This window comes from Lagopus leucura, unplaced genomic scaffold (assembly GCF_019238085.1).
Source record: "Lagopus leucura isolate 7727_CA_CO unplaced genomic scaffold, USGS_WTPT01 Super-Scaffold_73, whole genome shotgun sequence".
Classification (NCBI taxonomy): Eukaryota; Metazoa; Chordata; class Aves; order Galliformes; family Phasianidae; genus Lagopus; species Lagopus leucura.
In genome coordinates this window covers 92,341,259-92,365,650 of record NW_024962252.1, presented here as the reverse complement: position 1 = coordinate 92,365,650, position 24,392 = coordinate 92,341,259, and the positions used below count along the sequence as shown (strand labels likewise).

Sequence of the window (24,392 nt, the reverse complement as noted above, 5' to 3'; positions counted from 1 at the left end):
CAAAAAAAAAAAAAAAAAAAAAAAAAAAAAAAAAAACATGGACACATTTGTGTGCGTGTGTGCATATGCAAACGTTGCGCTGACATGTGTTTATATATTGCTTCAGTTTACTTTTAATGTTAAAACAGGCTGTTTCGTAAATGTTTGCAAGCAAAAATAAAAATGTAAAGAAAATGCTAACTTCTTGGAGGAAGAGTTTGTTACCTAGGTTGACCGTTAGTTTTACTCGTCCCGCATCCAACTCCAACCGGAGGGTATCAGCAGACTCCCTGGAAGTTGTTGCCATTAAAATGCCATAAGCTCGCTGAGACCTGAACCGTAAAGAAACATCTTCTGCCTCTGTGTGCATCACAACAGGGAGCTGTATTTTCATAAACATACTTCCATCATAGCTTAATATTGTTGCCTCTGAAAACGTAAGATAGAAAATCAGTTATTAAAGAAGTTATTGTGCTATTTATTGATATTGCCCAAACAGAAGATGGTAAATGTATATCCACTCAGCACGACATGGAAAAATTACATATTAAAATTATTACTGAGAAGCATAAACAACAAGTGAAAAACTCAATGTCTTTCTTTATGAGGGATATTTTGGTGCTTCTAAAGAAAACACAACTGCTCTTTTAACAAACAGGTGGATAAAATCACCTGTAAATAAATGCTTGCCAGACTGGGTCCATACTGTGCAATATACATCAAAGCCTAGTAAAGCTAGTAAAAACTAGCCAGGTAAACAGCTTCTTAAAAGGCCATGTCTGTCTGTCATCCCCTGTGATAAGTGCTTCAGGATACTTTGTGCATAAACCTATTGAGATTGCTACTACCAGTGGTGATTATCATCCAGTCAGCAGAATGAAGCCTTCAAGAATTAGGATGGAAGACGTGACCATCATACATGGTTTGCTTGAGAGCAGACTGCTTCACAATTGTGATGGCTGAGGTCTGAGAGACTCAAAAACGTGTGTACAGACATGGCGACAGCCTCAACCTGAGAAGCGAGACTGGACTTGGCATATTGAGGGTAGGATTTAAAAACCCCTGAGACAAGCAAGTAACTGTCAGCTTCAGACATTGCAGAAAGTGCTCCCAGCGAGTGTTGCGGGCACAGCAGTGCAGTCATGGCCTGTTAGGTCCCCGAGCAACCAGCCACAAGTCATCTTCTCCCAGCCCCCGTACTGGTAGCAAGAATGGGAGCAGAGATGACACTGCTGCTCACAGGGAGCATGGCAGTTCCTAGAAAGCAAAGTCTGTAACGTCTTCTGAAACATAAAGCAGGATGACCAAGTGCTGCTGCCTGTTCTCCAACAGAGCCTTTGGAATTGGCTCTCAGATGGAGATGTGCTATGCTGGAAGTGGCAGCAAGCATGCAACTTTCCTTGCTCAAAGCCAGACAGCAGCCACTGCCAGGTGTTTCAGCAGGCCCAGAAGTACCATACAGCAACAGCCATTCTATATGACCTAAATCAGTAACTGAATAACAAAATACACTTATCTGAATGCAAGCTGTCTTACGCATACCTGATTGCTTGCCTACTGCTACTTTGCTAGAGACCTTTTAGCTGTCTCCATCTGTGTTCTACATTCTTTAACACACCCCAAAACTCTTAGGTTAGAAACTGGTGAAGTGCCAGATAATGAGGACTACACAGGATATCTAGTCTTGATTTGAAAAAGGTGCAATCCTGAGGACACACCAATCCACAGAAGGAGGAAAAAAAAAAAATGGAGCAGGCATCAGATAACATCTCAAGCCACAGGAAGGATAAACTTCAGCACTTATTCACTCAATTGACCAAATAAAGAAGAAGAGGGAAAAAAATAATATAATTACAAATCTATGAATGTTAACAAGCACTAAGTACATTTCTCTTGTGCAAATCCCAGACTAGATAATTCAGTGTAGTGTACAATTTCCCTCTTGCAGTTCTTTTCTATCTTAGCCCTGAAGTCAATGCTCTGTACGAACAATTGCAGGTAAGATACAACCACCTACAGCTCCAGGTGTGCAGATTCTAATTTTCACTGCCAAGTCTGCCATAAGATCTTGGACAAATAATTTAGCTTCTCTGTACTTTAACTTCACTCAGTAAAACTGAGATACTTACCTACAGCAAAGGTGTACTGTCCTCCTATACACAAATAATATCTCCAATGCTACTGTTTATTATGTTTAATCAATACAATAATTAACATAAGAATGAGAATTATTTTGCTTTATGTCAATACTTAAGACACTATAGTTTGTCAAAACAGTCTATATCACAGGTCTTGTTTGCTCTAAGAGTTCCAGCCAATATGGTCCATGGAAGGACAAATACTTCCAAATATAACTGTGTAAGCACACTGGAAGCAAAAGTGATGTGTGGTATGTTCACTGATAGTGCCAGGCTTTCACACTACAAGTTTTGACAAAAATGGCTTAAGGGGAAAATAATGAAAAGGAAAGGGAAAGGGAAAGGGAAGAAAAAGTTACTAATTCTTTTAGTGAAAATCATTAGACAGAACAAATTAGTATACATTTTCAGGTTTGACCATTTCTAACCACACGTTCTGTATGTCCTCAATATAAATGTTTGTTTTTTTTTTTTTCTGTGAAGGACATCAATTACTTATTTCTCACCAGTCTGATGAAAGACTTCATGTCAGAAAGTTTTTCACAGGGGAACGCGCTTTGTTTTTTGTTGTTGGTTTTTGTGCCTTTTTTTTTTTTTTTTTTTAATTGTTTGGGAGCAGTGGGGGTAGGACAGCTTACAGTTATTTCCTGTATCTTGATTATTAGTCTGTGCACAAAAGACTCACCAGATCTTTGTAAAAAATAAACATGATTTAGACAATTAAAGAAGTCCAGCATTAAAAAATGTTGTTACAAGGTAATAAGAGGGGAAAAAAAAAATGCATTGCCTACTAAAATAAGGGCCATTGGTACTACTCCTGTTTTTCATAATCTGAGCAAAATCAGATTAAATATTATAGGTTGAACACCACTCAAAAACAGTACAGATCTTTGCTGTTATATTATTTTCTAATAATAGAAAAGAAAGTTGTCAGAATCAACTACTACGTACTGTTTGCTGTTTTTCCTATAATTATTTAGTATTCTAGAGAATGACACAAAAAGGAAAGAAGAAACTGTGTTAATTTAATCAGAGATGACCTGTGAGTGTTTAAAATCATGGAGAACAGACATGATGTGATTAGATACTCAATCCTCCTAAACCTTACTGTGCCAGCTATTTTGGAAACAGATGTTCCAAGAACAAACCAAGGAGACTGAACACAAGATCAAATGACTTAAAAGCTCCAAGGCAATCAGGAAACCCCTTCATATCAACTAGCTGCTTTCAGAATGGGGAGCTCTGAGTTAAAGGCTATCTAAAATATAAAGTTATCACAGCAAAACCCACAAAACTGTTAGGAAGCTGGAATTTCATCAAGACTTAGCACTGTCCTGAGGGCCATAACTTAAGATCAGTGATGCTATGTATCTGTAAAGTAGAAAAAAATAATAATGCTTAGTTCACTTACTTTGCTTCAGTATTTTCTGTTAAGATTGACCCTCAGGAATCCCAGATCCTGGAGATAAGAGAGAGAGAGATTCTAGGGAAAGAAAAACTTGCTCTTGGTCGAGGAGGATATTGTCAGAGATCACCTAGGAAAACTCAATGCACACAAATTCACAGGCTCCAAAAGAATGCACACACGGATGCTGAGGAAGATGGCAGAAGAGATTATCAAGCCACTGTCTATCATCTCAGATAGGTCATGGAGAACAGAGAGGTTCCTGAAGTCTGGATAATAGCTAACATCACTTCTGTCTTCGAAAAGAGCAAGAAGGAGGACCCAGGAAACTACAGGTCAGTCAGCCTCACTTCTGTCCCTGGAAAGGTAGTGGAGCAGCTTATTCTGGATATTATCACTGAGTAAGTGGAAGAGAAGAAATCAATATGGATTCATCAAAGGGCGATAATAATAATGCTTGACCAATCTGTTAGCCTTCTGTGCTACCGTGACCAGCTGGGTAGATGAGAGGAGACTTGTACCTTGACTTCAGCAAGGTGTTTGACACTGTCTCCCATAACATCCTCATAAGTAAGCTAAGGAGCTGTGGGATAGATGAGAGAAGAGTGGGGTAAATTGAGAACTGGCTGCCTGGCAGAGCTCAGAGGATAGTGATCAATGGCACATAGTCTAGATGGAGGTCTGTAGATAGTTCCATAGGGATTGTTAGTGGCTCTGGTCTTCTTCAACAACTTCAGCAATCTGGATGAAGGGATAGAATGCACCTTCAGCAAGTTTTCTGATGATTCAAAGCTGGGAGGAGTGGGTGACACACCAGAGGGCTGTGCTGCCATTCATTGAGCAGGTCAAGAAAGGTGATCCTCCCACTCTACTCTGACTTGGTGAGAGCACATCTGGAATACACTGTCTGGTAGTGGTCTTCCAAGTTCAAGAAAGACAAGGAACTTCTAGAGAGAGTCCAGCAGAGGGCAACAAAGATGATGGGGGCCTGGAGCATCTTCCTTATAAGGAAAGGCTGAGAGACCTGGGGGTGTTTAGCCTGTAGAAGAGATTCGATTGAGAGAGGATCTTATAAATATCTAGAGGGTGGGAGTCAAGTGGATGTGACAAGGCTGTTTTCAGTGGTTCCAAGCAACAGAACAAGGGGCAATGGACAGAAACTGGAATATAGGAAGTTCTATATGAACACGAGGGCTGAAAAGCACTGGAACAAGTTGCCCAGTGGGGTTGTAGAGTCTCCTTCTCTGAAGATTGTCAAAACTCACGTAGATGCTTTCTTGTACAACCTTCTAGGCAACTGCTTTAGCAGAGGAGTCGCACTAAATGATCTCCAGAGGTCCCTTAGAACCCCTATGAACTAATAGTAAATATGAGACCTTTGATAGCACAGTGAGTTTCCTCTTCCCTTACTGCTGTTTTCTAATTCATTGAGGGCAAGCCTTCATGGCATGTACCATCTTAATGCTTCCCATTCAGTTTGTTTGTTTTTTGGATAGCGATAAAAATTAGTTTTAATATAAAACAAAATATGCTTGTTTTGAATCTCCTCTTATTACGAGAGCTTTTGCTTTAGTTAACACAACTGTTTCCATCCCGCAGTACTTCAGCTGTGCAGAATGGATTGTTAATTTGCAATGTCTGTTCAATAAGATGATGATGATCTGAATGTGTGGAGGCAGCAAGTGTTACACACCAGCTGTGCAAACCTCACGGGAACATTAAATCTACAAATTTGTATTCATTTTTGGACAGACTAATTCCTATAGCATTGTGCACCTCATCTTTAAGCTCTACACTCTTAGGTCATCTCGTGTAAAGATTGACAGTCTTCTTCTCTCTTGTTTAGCTTCATCTAGTTATTAAATGCTAACAGAGCAGAATTCTAGCTCAGTGTGCTATGAGTTGTTTTATCTGTTGGAAGAGTCAAAGCCTCAACACCAAGGAATAGTAATTTTACTATCATGTCAGTATTGGAAGCATGACATTAAAAAGGAAAATATTAAAAAAACCTTATTGAACTTTATCAACAGTAAATTTGCTGACCAGTTTCTGGGCAGCAAATAAGTACATACCAATGCATGCGCTTTCTTCTTATTCACAAGAAATGAACCATAACATGATTCACAGACTGATAAAAAATATTTTATGCATTCTTTCTTCAATATATTTATAAGCCTGACATTAGAAACCTTTCCTACTTCTGTGCTAAAAGAACAGGAGGATTCTCCTCTCCCTTTTTTCTTTCAGTTCGTTTCTGATTAAAATCTCCAGGGCTGGATTCTCTTCTTGGCTACGTAGATAATATCTACATCAGTGTCATGCCAATCACCAAGGATGTACCAGCATCCTCTTGAGAGGAGATTCAGGATCCTCATTTTCCACTTGAGATTACTTAAATCACTGAAGAGACTGATACATCCACTTTTTAGGAAATTTTCCCACCCTCAGAAATGCTCTGAAATATTTACTGGGAGAAATGACTTTGTGAATAGATACTATTTTTCAATTCATAGTCTGTTTAAAGTGTAAGAAGTATGGACCAGGAATTTGAATTTCAGTGTTCTTGCTCTGAAGCTTTACAGTCAAGTTTACATTGTTTTTAACATGATGAAGAGATGCTTACTGCACTTACATTAATAAATAAAAAAGGATCTTGTTTCCTTTGGACCTCTAAAGTCCTAAAACAGAACAATTAACTTTTTCCCACTTTCTCAGATTTAAAGTGTCTGAAAATGCAAAGACTGTTCTGTAGCCCACACAGCCATTTTCAAAGATGCAGTCATCTCTGGTGTGGGCTGTCAAATCACACACAAAATTTGCCTTGAGGTGACAGAAGTCACAGCCCAGAGTCAAGCCAGAAAATTTGTGATCAATCTGGAACATCGCTAATCAACCATTCAGCTGTTTTCTCTGACCCTCTTTTATTTATCAGTAAAGTTACAGCAACAAAATTCTGTCCTGAAAACATAGATATAATTTCAATTCAGCACATTCTGTAAGCATATTCAAATATATCACTGACTACTGATGCAAACTTTTTTTTGTTTTGTTTCGGGGTTGGTTTTTCTTGTTTGTTTTATTTACTTGCATACTGTCATGGTTTTGTGTTTTTTGGTTTTCAGTATTCATAACATCGTGGAGTGCACTGGCAGTTAAAGTGTCAATGCTCCAATTCCAGGTACCTATCCCTATACATTACAGAAGTCATGGGATCTGGCCCTTCCAAGTGGGGTGGTCTTATACTGCCTGGCAGTGGGTGCTGGAGGGTGCTTTCCGAGCTGTTCCAAGCTTTTCAGTTTTGACTCGGTCTCAGGAAATATCTCTCTCTCCTATCTTATTTCATTTATTAGTCTCAATTTCAATTAGATTGTATTATATTGTGTTATCTTGCATTCTGATATCATATTTAGTAAAATAACTTTTCCTCCCTAGATTGTTGCCGCTATTTTTTCCTTTCTTCCTTCCCATTTTGTGGGGGAGAGGGGGGGCTGCCAGAGTCCTATTGCCCCCCTGTCATGGGCATAGATTGATCTAGTTAACTCCGTGACACATACTCAGCCCTCAGCTAACTATTGTTCCTGTGTTATCTATTGCAGCTTTAGTCCACCTGGGCCCAATGCTTGAGCTTCAGGAAAATCAACAAGGGGAACCTTTCCATCTATCTGACAGAAACAACACCTGATATGCTGTTAATTCCTCAATAATCCATAAACAAAAGGGGAAATGATTCATCCCAATTCCTCCAGCGGTATTTATTTCAGGACTGAGGTCCTAAGCTACACAGTAAAGGTACTAGATGTTAAACATACAGGACTAGAGTTAATCTGAATCAGAGATAGAATCACTATAATGACATTTTGAAAACAACAAATGATTCTTCATAAAAATCTATCATCATATCATTTTTTTTTAAATTTAAAACATCCTTAGATAGAGCAAAGAGATGAAAGAGATCTATTTAGTTGATATGCATGGCATATATGTATTTATTGTGTATGCAGATGTTCTGCATGCACAATATCTACATGCACACATACACTAATTTAAATATACTTTCCCCTCAGAATTTCACTTGGGTAAATCTCTGAAGATATACCTTTTCCTTAACACTGAATTTACTCTTGCACACCATTCCTAGTTGTTCTGTCTAAAAGTACACATTTACAAAAGGCAGACACAGATTGTGGTCCACAATGGAAATAAGATAAGAAGCTAAATTATATTGCTCTGACAGCTGTCCATCCATCTGCCATAGATTCCATAATCTACTAAAGCCAATCTACAGATTATGCGCATGTTTAAGTTTACTACAAATCTCACATAACATCAAGAATAACTTGTAAAAGGATTAAAAAATATATAGAGGGATACAAAAATATTCATTTTATGTATGCAGAAATTAGATTTGAACTTTAAGGTTTGCACACCAAAATAATTTCAGATGTTGCATTATACAGGATACATTCACATGAGGATGCTAGTACTCGCACTTTGGGTGAAATAGTATAAAAAATAAATGGCTATATATTAAATGGTTAGTTACATCAGTCTACTGCAGACATATTAATCATGTAACCTATAGTATCCCAGTTTTTAATCTCTAGTACTTTATTCTAACAATTGCCTTTCATGTAGAGCTGTATTGTTGAAATGAACACGTTCCTATTTGGCTCAAATTAGTTTGAACAATCATCACTGTGTTATTTACATCACAAATACAATAGTTTATCAGTTATTGCACATGGGTAGCAGTTATAATAACTTTGTGTGGTAGGATGCCAGCACATCGCTTTCACAATCCCAAAAGCTATAATCGCATTAACGCATAACCATTTGGGATACGAATATTTCTGGAACGAGGTCTCCTTTCGGTGTGGTTTCCTCTGGATGCCCAAGAAGAGTAGGAAATGATCACATATTGTCTGAACTGCCACACAAGATTTCTTTTGGACAAGAACCAAACACTATTGCAGAGAAGCCAATTATACCATTCTAATATCACCATACCCACCAGGGGAATACGCTGGGAAATCAAGCTTTATCTTGGAAGATGTCTGAAAATAAAATACGGGAAATAAAAGAGACTAAAATTTTTTTAAAAAAATCTTACATTAAAATTTTACATTACCACCTGTCAAATAAAGTTAAAGGAAATTGCTACGAAGTCCTTTGCAAATCTGCATGCTTTTTTGTTGCTCTCATTCATTTCTTTTTTTTTTTTTTTTTAAATACATCCTAGCTGTCCAGTTGAAAAGATTCAATCCCTATTTTTACTTCTGCCATATGTAATAACAGAATTTTGCCACAGGGTGGTACACCAGACATATTTAACTGAAGGCTTTTATAATCCATCAGACAGCTCGGTTATGCCCTCTGCCAGCTTTACTCCACCAGTAAAGCAACAATCTGGAGATATCAAAATAACTGGCCAAGAGCCAAGGTCTTATATATTCGAAAAACAAGAAAAAGACAACACTGAGAACCTTCTAGCAAATGCTGATAATGTGATGGTATTAATTCTGTGTAAATGCATGCATGCATTTGCATACAACTTAAACACCAGGTTTTTATTTTTAAATGATGCAGTTTTGATTCATCTTCTTACTTATTACTAGATGGACATAACCTGTCAGTCAGTAATCTTGAAATTTAGATTTGAGGTGGAAGAAAAGCTATGCCAGTTGTAGCATAAGATTTTATAAAAATAAAACTTCTGCCATTCAAATATTTCTTATTCCAGCTGGAATACAAATAAACACCAAAAATATTAATTATTCATTTCTATTCTTCTACTTGCATTCAAATCTTATACTAGCACACTCTATATCTTTAACTACAGAGTTTTTTCCTATAAGCCATCAAACCTCAGCTTCTGCCTTCCTTTTCATTATCTGCCTTTCCAGTTAAATAAATGAGGTCTATCAACTTTACATTTACCTTTTCTACAAAATTAAGCGAATTAAGATGAGTAGAAACAATTTCCTTGGGAACTAGGAACTTCAGAAAAATGTCAATTAAGAAATATAGATTTCTATATAGATTCTTTTGCTTAGATTCATGGCTGAAGTTCTGGTTATGAAGTTAAGAGATACTGTGGAATTTAAAAATAAATTTAATTACACAGTGGTATTGACATAAAGGAGCAGAGAACGAGACCTCAGTTTGGAACAGAAATGTGTACTTAGTAATGCAATAATAACTGAAATTACTTTTGCAAAACTTTTCATAACTCATCAATGCACAATGAAAAAAAGGAGAGGCAATTTCCAAGAGACATTTAGCAGCTACCAACTCTCTGTCAAGGTCAACCAGTACCTACACAACTTAAAGTCAATGAAGGTCTCTCCTAGAGCGTTACTTCTTTCAGAGCAGGGCTCCGTCTCCATCAAATGAAATCAAAGAGACTTCTGCCTTATAAGAATCAGTGATGATTTACCATTTTAATAATTGCATATGCATTAAAGTAGAAACACAGTCATCTCAAGAAACTTACCTCTTTCACAAGATCTGCCAAGGTACCCTGTCCCAGAGCAATCACAAACGTATCTGTTCCACCCATCCCTGCATACACCATTGCTTTTACAGGGATTGCTAAGGCATGGCTTTGCAGTTTCTCTCGAGCATGAGGGTTTTACTCCAGCTGTACTTTGAATTTCAGCCATCTGTCGAATGTCTTTGCTCTGACCATCAATAAATAAATCTCTAATGCAGCCAACGTATCCATAATTGAGAAGTGCTGTCCACACCTCTGTTGGGAAGACCAGGCCTGCTTTATTTTCTGGTAAGCCTCCAAGATACAAGTCATCATCCAAGTCAAGGATTTCACTTTCCCCTGGTGCAGTATATGGTGTACGTAACGTGTTCACAGATATGGTCCCTGAGAAGAAATGAAAACAAAATGTAAGATTTTCAAGACATTTGAAGATCTTGGTACTGTTGTTTATCTCTATAAATGTCTATAGGTATACATAAGCTTTCTATATAATTACAAAATAATAGATACATATTTATAGCATTCCTGCATGCTCATGTCAGATAGAAGTCAAAATCTCCTTACCAATCTTGTGGGAGCAGGAGGAATGCATTTCAGACTTATTTGCAGATATACCCTGGCTTGTGCAACGAAAAACTCTTCACTGCCTCTCAGGTGATTCAGAGCACTGAGGTTGAGTTTTCATTGATAGGTTGCAAACTGAGAGGCAAATCTGCCTTTGGTTTGAATCCAAAGACACAGCATTTTTAAAGAGGACTTTGAGAAAGACTTTTTATTTCTTTTCTCCATTAAGTGCAGGAGAAAAATACTCGTCAGCTGCCAGGCAGGCAATCATTAAGAAGATAGCAATGTGCTCCTAGAGGGAAAAATCAATGCCTCTGACACTTACCTCAAAATGTGTGCATGTTACAAAGAGAGGGAGAGAGGAAGTATATAGAATCTGAGGAAATCAGAAATATCTTTTCTGTTTAAGTTAAAAAAATAAACAAATAAAGGCTAAAATAAAATTCTGCTTCTACAAAATGTCTGAACAAAGACAGCAGAGATTTTCTTATGTGTAAAATAATGAAAAAAACAGATAATCAGGTGTAAACATCCTCTGTAAAGAAGTTGTATTTTCAAAAATAATAAGGGTATCAACTTTTTCAACTAGGCAGAATAGGCAGAAACCCCAGTTTAGTGCATGGAATCAGAGAGCACACTTACGCCAACCACGTTTTATGTACTAAGTTTACAAAATCAGTTGAAAAAGGAATCCTTATGCAGATCCTCATATAAGTACCTCCTCACAATTCTATAACAGTGCAGAAACAAACAAAATATAAACCAAAACACTATGTACACTATTAGGTAAATACAATGGACCAGTCACAGCGACTAAGTGGACTTATCCACTGGACACACTATTAAATATGTTAATGATAAGACACTTAGGAATCACATTTCCCACAAAGTATTGATCATACATACATATGAAAAAATTACCTTTCCACAGTTAATAATATAGAGATTTCAGAAGACAGCACTGATAATCAAATATGCCTTCACTGTGTCAAGTATGGTGCATGAAAACAATAAATTTGGAATTTTAAGAGCATAAATCCTAAAATGAGAGTTTTAAGCAAGCAGAGAGGTCTAACAAGATGACAGCTCTCTAACATGGATACAATTTTAAAATCTGGCTTCTTCTCCTGCAATGGAGTCCTGTGGGAGCTATATATTTTGCTTCTTTTGTTGGTTTGACAGCCTGCCTTCAAGAGTAAGGACAGAATGAATACCTAAACAGTTTGGACATTTAGTTAAACCTCTTGGGGCAGAACTCTCATGAGGCCTGCCTCCCACATGAGGCTTGTGATGTATAGATTTTAGAAAGGCTAGATACTGCTACAGCTGCAATCTCCTTAGTATCCAAAGGGACTGAAAAAGAGAAAACATTTGCGCAGCTTTTTGCATTTTTATATGCATGTTTGAAGAATGTTTGAGTATACTCCCAGTTTTCCCTTTTAATGCATTGTCATAATCACAAAGTGAAATTTCAGTGTTAGTTGTAAAAACCAAGCTTATTGAACCAAGGTTCTGTGTTATTTTTACTCTCCCTAGACCTCCAATTTTTAAAATCTGTAGGACAATTGTGTTACGTTACATATTTTTAGTCCAGCTGAGATTCTTAAAGCAGAATTTGGCATGCCTGTAGAATAGACCATTTCTCCTTTAAAAAAGTTAAAGATGCTCACAATACTTCTCACTGCTACTGCTGCTTATTTTCACCTGTTTCTGCTCAGGCAAATTTAAGACCAAGTACTTTAAACCTATGTTCACACATCACTTGAATCCACACAAATTCAGCGAGCTGCAGAACTCCGAATATGCACAACCTCCAGCCACAAGCTCATCCAATTGCATAGTGCTACTTTCTACTAGTGACTACATCTAGCTTTTTCAAGCTATCTATGATGCTAGAAGATACCTTGGGCACCACTGCTATAAAAAAGCAATCTTGATGCATTCCAATAAACAGTAAGAGAAAAGCAAATCTCAGACAATGTAGCTGAGGTTCAAAATGTGATGTGAACAATAAGCATTCCTACAAAAAAGATTCCTAAAATGTAGGCTACTGCTGTACCCTGATGACTGTAAATTACAGCTAAGCAGAAAAACTTTGTTGCGTATCTTATAAGGATCACACTAGAGAAAGCTCACGTTGTATTTTGAATAGATAGCAACAACTTAGAAAAAAAACCTCTCCTCTCCTGAAGAAAAAATATCACAAACTCTTGGGAGAAGACTTCAAAATCAGTGTAAACATGGCATCTACTCATGACCACGAGTAGAATAATAATTTAAGAAATAAATGTTCTGGAGACCTTTTTTATGTTCTGGAAGGCCTCAGAATACATGTCACCTGGTTGGACCATCTCAAATTTACTGCTGGACATTTCAACAACCGCTGATGTACTGCACAAGTGACTTGTTGAGACAACTGTGAGTTACTTTTATTTCCTTGAACCCTTTTTGTTAAGAGCTAAACTAAGTCAAGAAGCACCTGCAGCTGATTCAAAACTTGTGAAACTTGCTCTGCCTCAGTTGTCACAGAGGAGCTTGACCAAAATATCATATAGCACACTGACTAAAACAAAACCTATAACTACAATACAAATAGCTTTAATCTAGCTAACAGCAAGAAACTCATACCTAAACACCAAGAGTTTCACAGTACCAGTTAACTAGCATCCTGGTTTCTAGCTGAACTTCTAAACAGCATGAGCAGGCAGCCATACAACCATCACCGCTATTGGTATCCAACAGCACAGTTTATAGATAATATTGATAGGGAATACAAATTTTATCCACTAGTTGGTTTGTAAAAGTGAGTGGGAAAAAAAAAAGACACGTTAAGAAGAATGGAAAAATACTCCCAAATACAATACAAAAGTTACATGTGCTTTATTGTGTTTTTATTGTTGTTGTTCTTGGGTTTTGTGGTGTTAATTTTTTTTAATATCCTGAACTAAAATGCAAAAATCAAGTTCATAATGCTTCAGCATATACAAAATAAGTAGAGGATCTTTAAACTCTTGAATCCACAGTGCATCCAGAACTGTGGCACACTGTGACAGAGTAGCTGAATGGTTTTGTTTTGTTTTTTTAAAGACTGACATCTCTCTTCATAGAAGTTTTCCAAATTCTACCAAAATCCATCTCAGTGTGGACCATACAACAACACTGAATGATTCCCACAGAATCCTGAGATAAGAAGACACACACACACACACATACACTCTTTGCTGCATTTCAGTCCAAGCTTCTCTGGGGAACATACAGAGATGAATAACATTTGCACTGTCAAAGCACCATTGTACAGAAAGCCATATGGATGCTTCCACTTATAATTGTGAAATGAGCTCACTTTTCAGAAAAGCAGAAAGAAGGGAAGTTAATGGAATAGACAAAGGCCTTATGGTGTTAACACAGGAGCAGGTTAATAACTTGTTCTAGAAAGATAATTCAGTGTCAACTCATCTCTTACCAGAATCGTTTAGTTGTAGAAGAGAGATAAGAATGAGGCATATATAGTTTTACAAAATAACTTAAAACAACAGAATATGACGAAGAGCCTCTCCATGGAAAGAGAAAACTATTACCTTAAATCATAATATCTCTGTATTAAGAGCTATCACTTTTGTTACATATTCGCATAGCACCTAGCATAATGGCAATCATAACCAGTAGTGATACTGTACTATTTCTTTAAAAGGAGCAACACCAAGGTAAAAATTTCTGCCAGGAAATAGGAAGTCTCTGTGCATAATTATTTTTTGTGTGGGTTTTTTTTTTTGTTGTTGTTGTTGTTGCTGTTTGTTTTTTAATGCTGAAGGTAGAAAATAATATTTCTGCCAAAAAAGCAAAGAAAAAATGCTAATAGCATTTGATTTGCTTGAAAGAAGGAAAAAGGGGAAGATTCAGTGAAAACAATAAGGTGTGGGGTGTTATTTAGTCCCCAGATTCATGAAATAATGGACTCTGAAGCCAGGTATAATGCCCTATCCTCTAGAAGTTGTAGATAAATTAATGGCCCTTACAACGACCTACAGCTGAAACAATTATACAGTATTTCACCTAAGAGCAAAATGCAATTCAAACATTTAGAATCATCTTTATATATTGCAAACACACACCTAAAAAAAAAATTAACAGGACTGTGATTTCCAGCAAGAACTGCTTACTTACAAAGAGTAACTGATTAACAGGCAGTTCTTCAAAAAGGAAAAATCAACAACATAAGGAAGTAACAATGTAAAAGTAAGCAAACTTGGAAATATATTGGGAGGTATAGTGAAGATTATCTTACCATTCTACTAATCACAGGTCAGGTTTACCTAGAACTCTGAATATGATGCAGATCAGCTGAGAAGGCTGCAGAAGGTGGCAATGAAAATGGTCAAAGGCTACAGAACATGATACATAGGGACAGTGAGTGGAAGTGGTGCCTTAATCTCTAAAGGAAACTGCAGGCTAGCGTAACAACAGCATCGAATCATAAAAAGTAGATCTACACCATACAAAAAAAAAAAAATCACTGTGTTACGCCTGCTGTGAACAAGGACATTACCAACAATTTGTGTTTTTTCATACGTGGAAAGATTCATCTTGGATGGAATGGGAAGGTTGTACAGTGTTCACTGACGGAGATAACAATTATCTGTCAAGACTGACGCAGTCCCATTATTACTGTGGTAGTTGAAGGGTTTAAACAGAGGACGTCTCAAAGGATCACTGTGTTTTCTTTTCTTTTTTTTTTTCTCTTTTTTTTTTTACTATGAGCTTACAGATAACTGAAAAGCAGTAAGACAATCGTTGGAACAAATGTGAGGTAAACCCAGTGTCTCAAATATGCTAACTATTAACACTTATTGAAATCTGGCATTTCTTAGAACGCTGGAAAGACAGGGAGGAAGGACAGCAAAGAAACGTATGCGTGAAAAAAAGAACTCCCAACAACAATACACATAATTGATGTCTACAAAGTACGACTTAGAGATATTAATTACATCCAAGCTCTAATTTCGTACTCTAGAGATAATGTCTGGTATTTAAACTGTAACTCTAACTTTACTTCAAATTTTCAGAGACTTCTTAACCCTTACATGCTACTTATTCATGAGTGTGTTCTGATACGCTTTTACACTACTATACATGGTTGGACATTGACCAGAATGGTAAGTTTCTTTTCTGATTTCACTGTGTAATGATGATTTCCCAAGGATATATGGCAGTTTAGTAAAAAAGTACGTAAGGGTCATCCTTGAGTACGGCAAATGTGGCAAAGTCTATAAAATTTTAAACAATACTCAAACCTCAGAATCCACTTACTAGCCTAATTTTAATCTACCACAGAAAACAGCGGGGGCAAAGACCTTCACAGCTGTTTCATGGCTTTAGCTTTTTTTTCTTCTTTAACTGCAGAGTTGACATTACTGTTAACAGCAGAACAGAAAAACATTTCCCTTAGGTATGAGTTAATGAGCGCCTTCAATCATATTCATTATCTCAGCAATTTAGTTTTTCCTAAGTGCGTGTATAAGGAACTAAAACATTTCTAAATCATGTCTCACCAGTTCTGATCAGCTTAAAAAAATGATCAGCTATTCTGATCTCCATGCTTACCTTGCCTGGTCTATTTAGTTACCTTTCAGATGCATGAAACACTTGTCTTTGCATATTAAGAAATGGTGGAAAAAAAAAAAAATTAAGAGAAGAGTATGGTTTTCTAGAAACACTTCACACGTTGTGTGCTAAAGCATAACACAGCATCTGTCATGAGGACTGCGACCACAGCATGCAGCCAAGTCATGGCACAAGAGAAGCAGCTGTGATGTCACTGTCCTTCGCAGAAAATCAGATAGACATGAGTGCTGGGAGGAACCCATCTTACATGGCAGGATGTAACACAGGTTGTGTCCTGTGCTGTATACAGGCTGCTGGTCAAAATGTGTTCCTTTTTCCTCAGTTGCATATCTAGCAGAAGAGGTGGACTTGCTTAACATTGGGCTCAGAAATTGCTGTTCCAACAACCTGCTTTTCATGTAAGGAAGCAGTCAGAGAAGGACTTACAGGCAGCATGGTGGGATTCTGCAGGGTCACGACAAAGTCTGTAGTACAGAGTAGATGCTCCTTGTGACTAAGAGTCCAGAAGAGAGCAAAGAATGAAAACTAAATTGAGTACTTGCTGATCCAGCTAATGCTAAAGTCAAGGAAATCAGCAAAGCTCCTTGAGAAATGTCACAGCTTTCTATTATCTGAGGTAGTCACTATGCATTTGATTTGAAGGCTGGGAGTAAAAGGCTGCAAAACATCAAACTTCACTTGGGGAAAAAAAAGAAAAAAAAAGATTATTTGAGCTATTTATTGATCAGCAGGAGAATCTCTTCCTTTCTATTTGAAAGGCTGGAAGTATTTTATCAGCAGCAACAAGAAAGCTTAGAAGAAGCTAAGTTTTTTTTTTTTATATATATATATAGCATATATTCATTCACTTATATGAAAATCTGAATATAAGTAAATGAAAGTGATCATATTCATATGATTGGATTCATATTTGGATTGGGATAGAGAAAAGAAATGAAAAAGCTTCCTGGAATATTAAGAGGAATTTTAATATTCAAGGAAAAAAACATAGGAGATGTACATGCATGAAGAAATAATTTGAACATATCAATAATTTGTTTCAATCAGAAAAATGCAACATGTAGTTCACTGATTATTTTTATCATCAGGCAGTAATTTTACTTGGTTAAATCTGATGGTATAAGATACTGCTCTGGCAGTATTTTTATTAAGAATAATAACAGCTTGCCACTGTTATCTGTCACACTGTAAAATGTTATTGTATGTATTTAAAATTATAGAACGCTTTTGATGACTGGTTCAGATTTTAGATAAATTTCAAATACCGGTCAATAAGTGCACATATTTATTCAGTATTCCTGGTAATAATTCCACGTTTAAGGGCAAGTAGGTGATATGATGATTTGAATGAGTAGCACGGTAAATAAAGTTTGCCTATCCAGGCTATTTATTCATCAGTTGGATTATTTTTTCTTACACATAGATATTTGACTACTTACAATTCTACTTAAAGATAAGACAAAAATCTGATTTTTAGGTGACTATTACTTCCTAAAATTACTATGCATTCTTGCCAAATTCCTCCAACAGTTCTAATAATTTAAATAAAACAGGTCCTAAAATCTCTTAATGGCAGTCATGAGCTACAGTATTTTGCTAAGCAGAAATGCAGGACATTTCTTCAAATATGGCTTAGAATATAAGAATAAACTTTGCTTTAAGAAGACTCACAGAAGCACATTATTACAGGATTTATATCTCATACGAATCACTAAAACAGCACTGAAGGAGGAAGCCTGAAATGAAGGCTGTAGTGTAAATAATGTAACCACTGGATACTCAATCACAATTGAGGTTTTTGAGATTTATTTTTTGTTTTTTACCTCTAGGAAAGCAAAAACCTAACCAACATGTAATCAGAAAATCAGGCTCTATACAACTTGAATTTCAAGCTCCACAAACTAGGAATCAAATCAGTATTTTTAACAGTTCTATAGTAGATTGAATGATTGAATTTGGTCAGCCTTTAGCATGGATTTGACTGAAATCTTCAGTTTAAAACTACACTTAAATTTGCTTAATTTGTTTATATTTAGAAAGTCACTTAAAAAAAAATGAGTGTTTCAAGGATAAAGATTCAAAAATCAATTAAAAATGCAAATCAGTCAGAAGGAGTCATCAGGAGGTAGTGGGGAAAAGTCACAAAAACCAAAAGAGACAGGGAAGTTTACTTTTGCAACATGCAATTTCAGAGTGTATATAAACTTCAGGTAGAATACTGATCTTGATCAGAAAATTCTTTGATGATCTAAATAACAGGCTCGGTATGTCTCTCCCCAAAAAAACCTGATAAATCCTGGCATGTTGCTCAGGCCAATATATATTGTAGTTAACAAAATAAGCGGGACATTAATCAGAGGTTGCCAAAGCAAAGGCAACAAGTGGTGACCCCAGTGTGATAATGCCATGTCCCAGTCATGAAGTGCTCAGACAGCCCCGGCCAAATCACACGCTTTTATGACACCAATGTGGTGAGCGGCAAATGGCACTTATTGCAAGCAACACACTCTTCTTATAGTTGTCCCTTATATCACAGTGCTACCAATCACCCTTGCTACGGTTATCTGTGCCCAATAGACGTGTGGCATGTCTTGTCTTGCCATGTCTCATCATGGTTTTCTTATGAGTCAAGGAGCCCCCGCAGAGGCTGATGACTGTTACAGCCCCCCTTTCACGTATTCGCTAACCACACAAGGGGCCCACACAGATTACGCCTGGTTACGCCTGGTGACCTTGACAGCCCCTGCTTTACGTATTTTGTTGACTACATCTCTAACTTACGTATTTTGTTAACTACAATATATACACTCAATATCAGATGTAGCATCAACACAAGAACAGCCAGTTAAACACATTACAAGCTGGGACAAATTTTAGTATCATTGGGAATATTTTTAAGTTTTGTTTTTTAGCATTTCTGGGGAGATCATTTCTCAAGTTAAATACTATAGAATACAAACCATACTGACATAACTCTAGTTTATGCTGGTATGTATTGTCAGCCACCTATTAGCATACTATTTAATTTTGATGAGGTTTGCTGATATGAATGGAAGGCCTATGCTGTTTCTGCGGGCAGATAATTCCCAATTTGGCAGATTCCTTAGAGTAATTCTTTTTTGCTTGATTTTTTATCTTGAAACTTACCACTCTGGCTATTTGGTTTACGTGCAAGTTTAAATATTTGATTACCCAACGAACGTTAACATAAGATATGTTACTCTGGAAGTCATTATATTCTGGTACCCGACACTAATGACTGTTTATATTTCCTTCGCTTTTCAGACAATGTGCAACTTTGTATATAGCACTATATATAGCCAGCATTCGTCAGATATAACAAGAAAAGACCTAATGAATATTAAAATGGAAGACTTACCTGACCGTCCATCCCTTTGAAAGTCCACATGGTACCATTCACCATCATTCACCTTCTTCTGCAACGCTTTTATTTTTATAGTACCTGATCCCATGTCTAACAGCAGGTAGAGGTGGCCATCAAGCATCTCAATGGCAAAAAAGTCAACTTTCACCATCTGTGGGTGTTTGGCATCTTTTTGGTGCCTTGGCTTTCCATGACTGAAAAGAATCAAACCATTTGGCTCAGTTGTACGAAAGTCAAATGATATTGAGCCTGTTTTCTTGGCATTCCACTTTGGCAAAGAAATGAAAGACTCTGGTGTTTCAAATGTGATCGGATCTAAGGTTGCAACATTCTCACATTTAAATGCTACTACCCCGTGAATCTTCATCTTAGGATCTCCTTGTTTGGCAAGTCGAGATAACTCCAACCTGACATCATTATTTTTATATACAACCTGCAAGAAAAGTAGAAAAATTACCAAGAGAGATTGGAGCACTTTAATCAAACATATATAATCCTGAAGCATTTATTATTTAATGATTAATAATAGCAAACAGGTTGCTTCAAAAGTAATGCTCCCTATTTATTTCCCAAGGAAACAACAACAGATACAAAGAATAAAATAACACCATTTGATAGAGCAAATTGTCATCTACCTTAGTTTTCAACATTGTCATCACCATTAACTAATTTGTGCAGGTGAGCTGAATGAGATGTTCTTCCTTTTGTGACATTACAGCTGCATGGCCATCTTAAAAGTGGCCTATCTTTCATGTTGCTGTTGCCATTGCTGAAAAACAGCAATCTCTACTACCATACCAACATAACAGAATAGGAGGCATTATTTTGGAGGCAGCTCTCATATTTAAATGCAGTAATATACACAAACACACGCGCAAAGTAACTATTTTTATTGACTAATGATTTGATAATGGTTTTCATTAAACCCAACAAAATTGTTCTAAAAAAATACCCTTAGAGTTAATTCAAGCAATCTGAATGAATCTGCACATAACTCGTACTATCAGTTACAAATTAGCTTGTGTAGCCTTCATTCTTAAAAGCTTTCTTTGCACAGTCATTCCACTCTGTTTGAGAAGTATTAGATTTCTTGTTCCTCCAAACCCTTTGTCACTGTCTTAACTCTTCTGTTCATGTACAGAAAATGCACCAAGGTCAGAAACTTTACAATTTAACATCTTTTCAGTTTGTCCTTGGGGCTGAGGAACAGTAGCATCCATGAATATCATGAAGCCATAAACAGAGAAAAATGTATCATACAGATCAAAACAGAAAAAAAACAAAACCAACATCAACAGAAAACAATGGGACCATCTCTGAGCAGTTCAGCTGGACGAAAGATAAAAACACAAACATTTTCCTGACTGTACAGTTTTATCTGAAAAATGAAAGACAGTATTAGTTTTAAATCCAATTGACCCCCACAACAAATGTTTTTGCCTCAAGTTGCATTTTTACTCTGTCCTGAGAAACTTGACACAATAATTACACAACATTCAAGTCTTCATTAGTATACTCTGAAATTGCCTCAATTTCTAGGTTGTCAAGGATAAAAGGACTGTTTAAATGAAGCTATCCAATCACAGAGGTAGCATGACTACTTTGTCAGTATTCTTCCTTATTCAATAAATGATTTACCTATGCTAAAATACCACTGGAGGGCTGAATACAACTATATGGTGACACAAGCTAAAACATTCATCTCTGCTTCTAAGGTTACACCTCCACTAGCAAGCAGTTTTGAGCAAAAGCAACAGCTCAGGAAATCAGTTGTGTTCAGGATTCTTCATCGACAACCATACATCGATCTGAACCTGATCACGTCTGGCATCTTATTCAGTGATGCAATTCTACAATGTATTCTGAAGCTGTCTGAAAGACCAGTTGCTGGTTTAGGCCTTAGAGTGTGTTTGATGAATACTTAGGTTTCAGAGGAAATAAATCTCTGGCCTAACTCTGAAATCCAGTAAGCAAGCAAAGTGGAAGACCTACAGTAAGTACAAGAGACAAGTATGCACAACAGAACTGTGCTACTGTTACAAATAAAAACCCTAGCATACATGCAACATAAGATAGTGTACCCCACAAGGAACAGTTGTTAGTGAAAAATGCTAAACATAATATATACTAAAAATATGGTTGATAAATCACAAACTGTTTAATCTGAGAATTAAGTTCTTTCAAATTATGTCATTATTATTCCATGATTATCAACCAAGTAACATAAACTAGCAGAGCTATTCTACACATATCCTAAAATCTAAGAAATAAGGCCATTTTTACGTTTTATTTCAGGGCTTAATTCTAACACTGTTGCTCTCCATGGAGGTGTATATTTCCAAAGATGACAAATAACCCTCATTTGTGGCTTCCTGATAGCAGGAAGAATACTCTGCCACTGGGAGGCAGATAATGTATTGCCCGCCTTGAGTGAATGCATAATAACTGTGTGCAGTTTGACTAACTTGTAATCTCAGAGAATAATGATATACACATTATCAAGAAATCCTGGAGTACCTCAGAGATCACAGCTTACTCAAAGCAACTTAGAAGATCAAAAAATATTAAAGAATAAGCATGCACAAGTCATCTCCTATTAGAAGAACCTTCTGTTTTAAGAGTGATGAGAGCCAAAAGGCAGAAGAATGCTACAAGAAGCTAGTAGACTGGCAGGCAAAATTACTTAGTGATATTTGATCTTAAAAGACATTGACCTGATCACTTCCTACGGTAACAGAGGTTTTGCAAAGCGTTCATCTCATCCAAACAAGTCATAAGAGGAAACCTTTCTATAATGTGCTGAAGATCATTACAGTCAGACTGAAGGATGAGGTAAAAAGGAGGAACAAATGGGTTCTCATTAGAACTAAATCATGGTGTTGACAATGAAAGTAATTAAGGCAACAAAGAACATGAAGAGAAAATATTCTTTAATTGTCATCCAAACAAAGGCAGGTACAAAGATAACACAAACAAATGAGAAAAAGAATTGCTTGTTTATGGGCATAAATTCAAACTGTTTGCTCTTACTGAAAGCTGCTCGACTGAATAATAAAAGATGGTAGTTAATACAACTCAGAAAACCTGAACTGAAAAGAGGAGAGCTAAGCTTTACTTTGTGTCTAAAATGGTTCTATTGGCTTTGAAATCCTTAGAATATTAATTTTAGTCTCATGAAATAGACAATTTGGAACTGAAATATCAGGATATTTTATTAAAACAAAAATATAAACAATAATTAAAGACCACAACTGAAATAAATTGTTAATTCAGTTGGCATTTGGAAGTCTTATTCCTAGTGCTACACTGAAGTTTGTATCTCTCCCCTACACTTCCTGTTCATAGAGGATGCACTCACCCGTCCTTGAAGCTAAACAAAAAGGGGAAAAAACAACAACAACAACAACAACAGAGTATGTTCACAAACAAAAAAATAGTCATTGGAAGTGTGGAAAAGAACTGACAGTACAGAATAATTATGAGGCTAATATCTGCTTTACAACTCATGCAGGTATATATGCTTTAGGACTGAGAGCCTCTAGGGCACAAGTGAATTCAATTTGGAAATGTAGGCTTCATTTTTTATTTTTTTGAGGATTTTTTCTTTCCTTCTCAGTACACATAAGGATAAATATGTTCTTAATAGTGCAGATATTATCCAATGCTAATTACACTCAAGATACCCTTCGTATTTTTCAATGTTAGCTATGTAGATTATCCCTCAAACAAAGATAAGGATCCACAATTAAGCCAAGTGAATGTAATTTGTAAAGGAGAAATATCTTTGAGTCACAATCAACTTCACTCTACTTGGTACACTTGCAGTTTTTCTGTGCTTCTCTAGGACCTATTGGGCTGCCCCTGGTAAATAGCTTCCTTACTCTCATGCTCTAATACCTAAGTTTAAACAACATAATTTTCCTATACATGAACCTGCATGCCCTAAAGGAATTGTACTGTGCTATTAAAAGCTCCATGAATTTTTCTTTCATTGAATGTATTAACTCCTTTTAATATTAAGTAAGGGACAAGACCCTGGTCTTTAAAATATCTAATAACCTAGTTCTTGGAAACTACAAAAGGTCACTTAAACTCCCAAGATAAAAGGAGCAGTTCACAATTTCACTTGTTACTTGTAACAGAAAAATCCAAAGTAAGGAATAGAACTGTTTCCCAGAAGAGAAGGGACATGTGTAGCAATTCACATCAAGATGAAAGCACCCTCTATCATCAAGGCCAACCGCACACCAGGTAACACGATATGACATAGCTGAGTCTCACCAAATAAATCCAGCTAAGAAACAGCAAATATTAACTTAAACTCAGCACTCTCTTTAACATGGCCTCTGGACATCTTGGCACACAAGCAGAATTAATTCATCTTTCCCAAAGATATATAATTTATAGGTAACCAGGGCCTTAACAAGCAAAGAACTCCAGGGAAGAAATTAAGAATTGACTGCAAATCTTGCCAGAGGTCATGGTGTCTTCATCAACAAAAAAAACGGAGTATAGCAGCGAGTAAAAATATATTCTTAAGTTGGTAACCTATAACTGTATGAAAGACTTTGAGAAAAGGTGAAGGAGAAAACTAGTAATGTCTCTAATATCAGCAGTACATCCTAAACACACAAACATTTGGTAGTTTTACTACCAGATGAGAAGAGCAGACATAATAAAAATGTTAGTATGAATAAAACCTTATCAGTTCTCTTTAATTTCCTGATCTTATTCCATGAAATTTAAAACCAGGAAAAATGAAAAGAATGAAGATTTTGACACCACTCCCAACACAGAGTCCAAACT

At 36.5% G+C, this 24,392-nt stretch overlaps 1 protein-coding gene across 7 annotated transcripts in view; it reads right to left on the bottom strand.

The window, feature by feature from the left end:
• Positions 1–24,392, bottom strand: part of NRXN1 (neurexin 1) — a 629,457-nt gene that overhangs the window by 374,865 nt on the left and 230,200 nt on the right. For all 7 annotated transcript variants that reach the window (XM_042884865.1, XM_042884874.1, XM_042884894.1 and 4 more), the window contains 3 exons: positions 19,581–20,019; positions 10,016–10,399; positions 205–408 (listed from right to left, as the gene is read on the bottom strand). In XM_042884865.1, the coding sequence (XP_042740799.1) occupies positions 205–408; positions 10,016–10,399; positions 19,581–20,019 (1,027 nt within the window). The remainder of the gene's footprint in view (positions 1–204; positions 409–10,015; positions 10,400–19,580; positions 20,020–24,392) is intronic.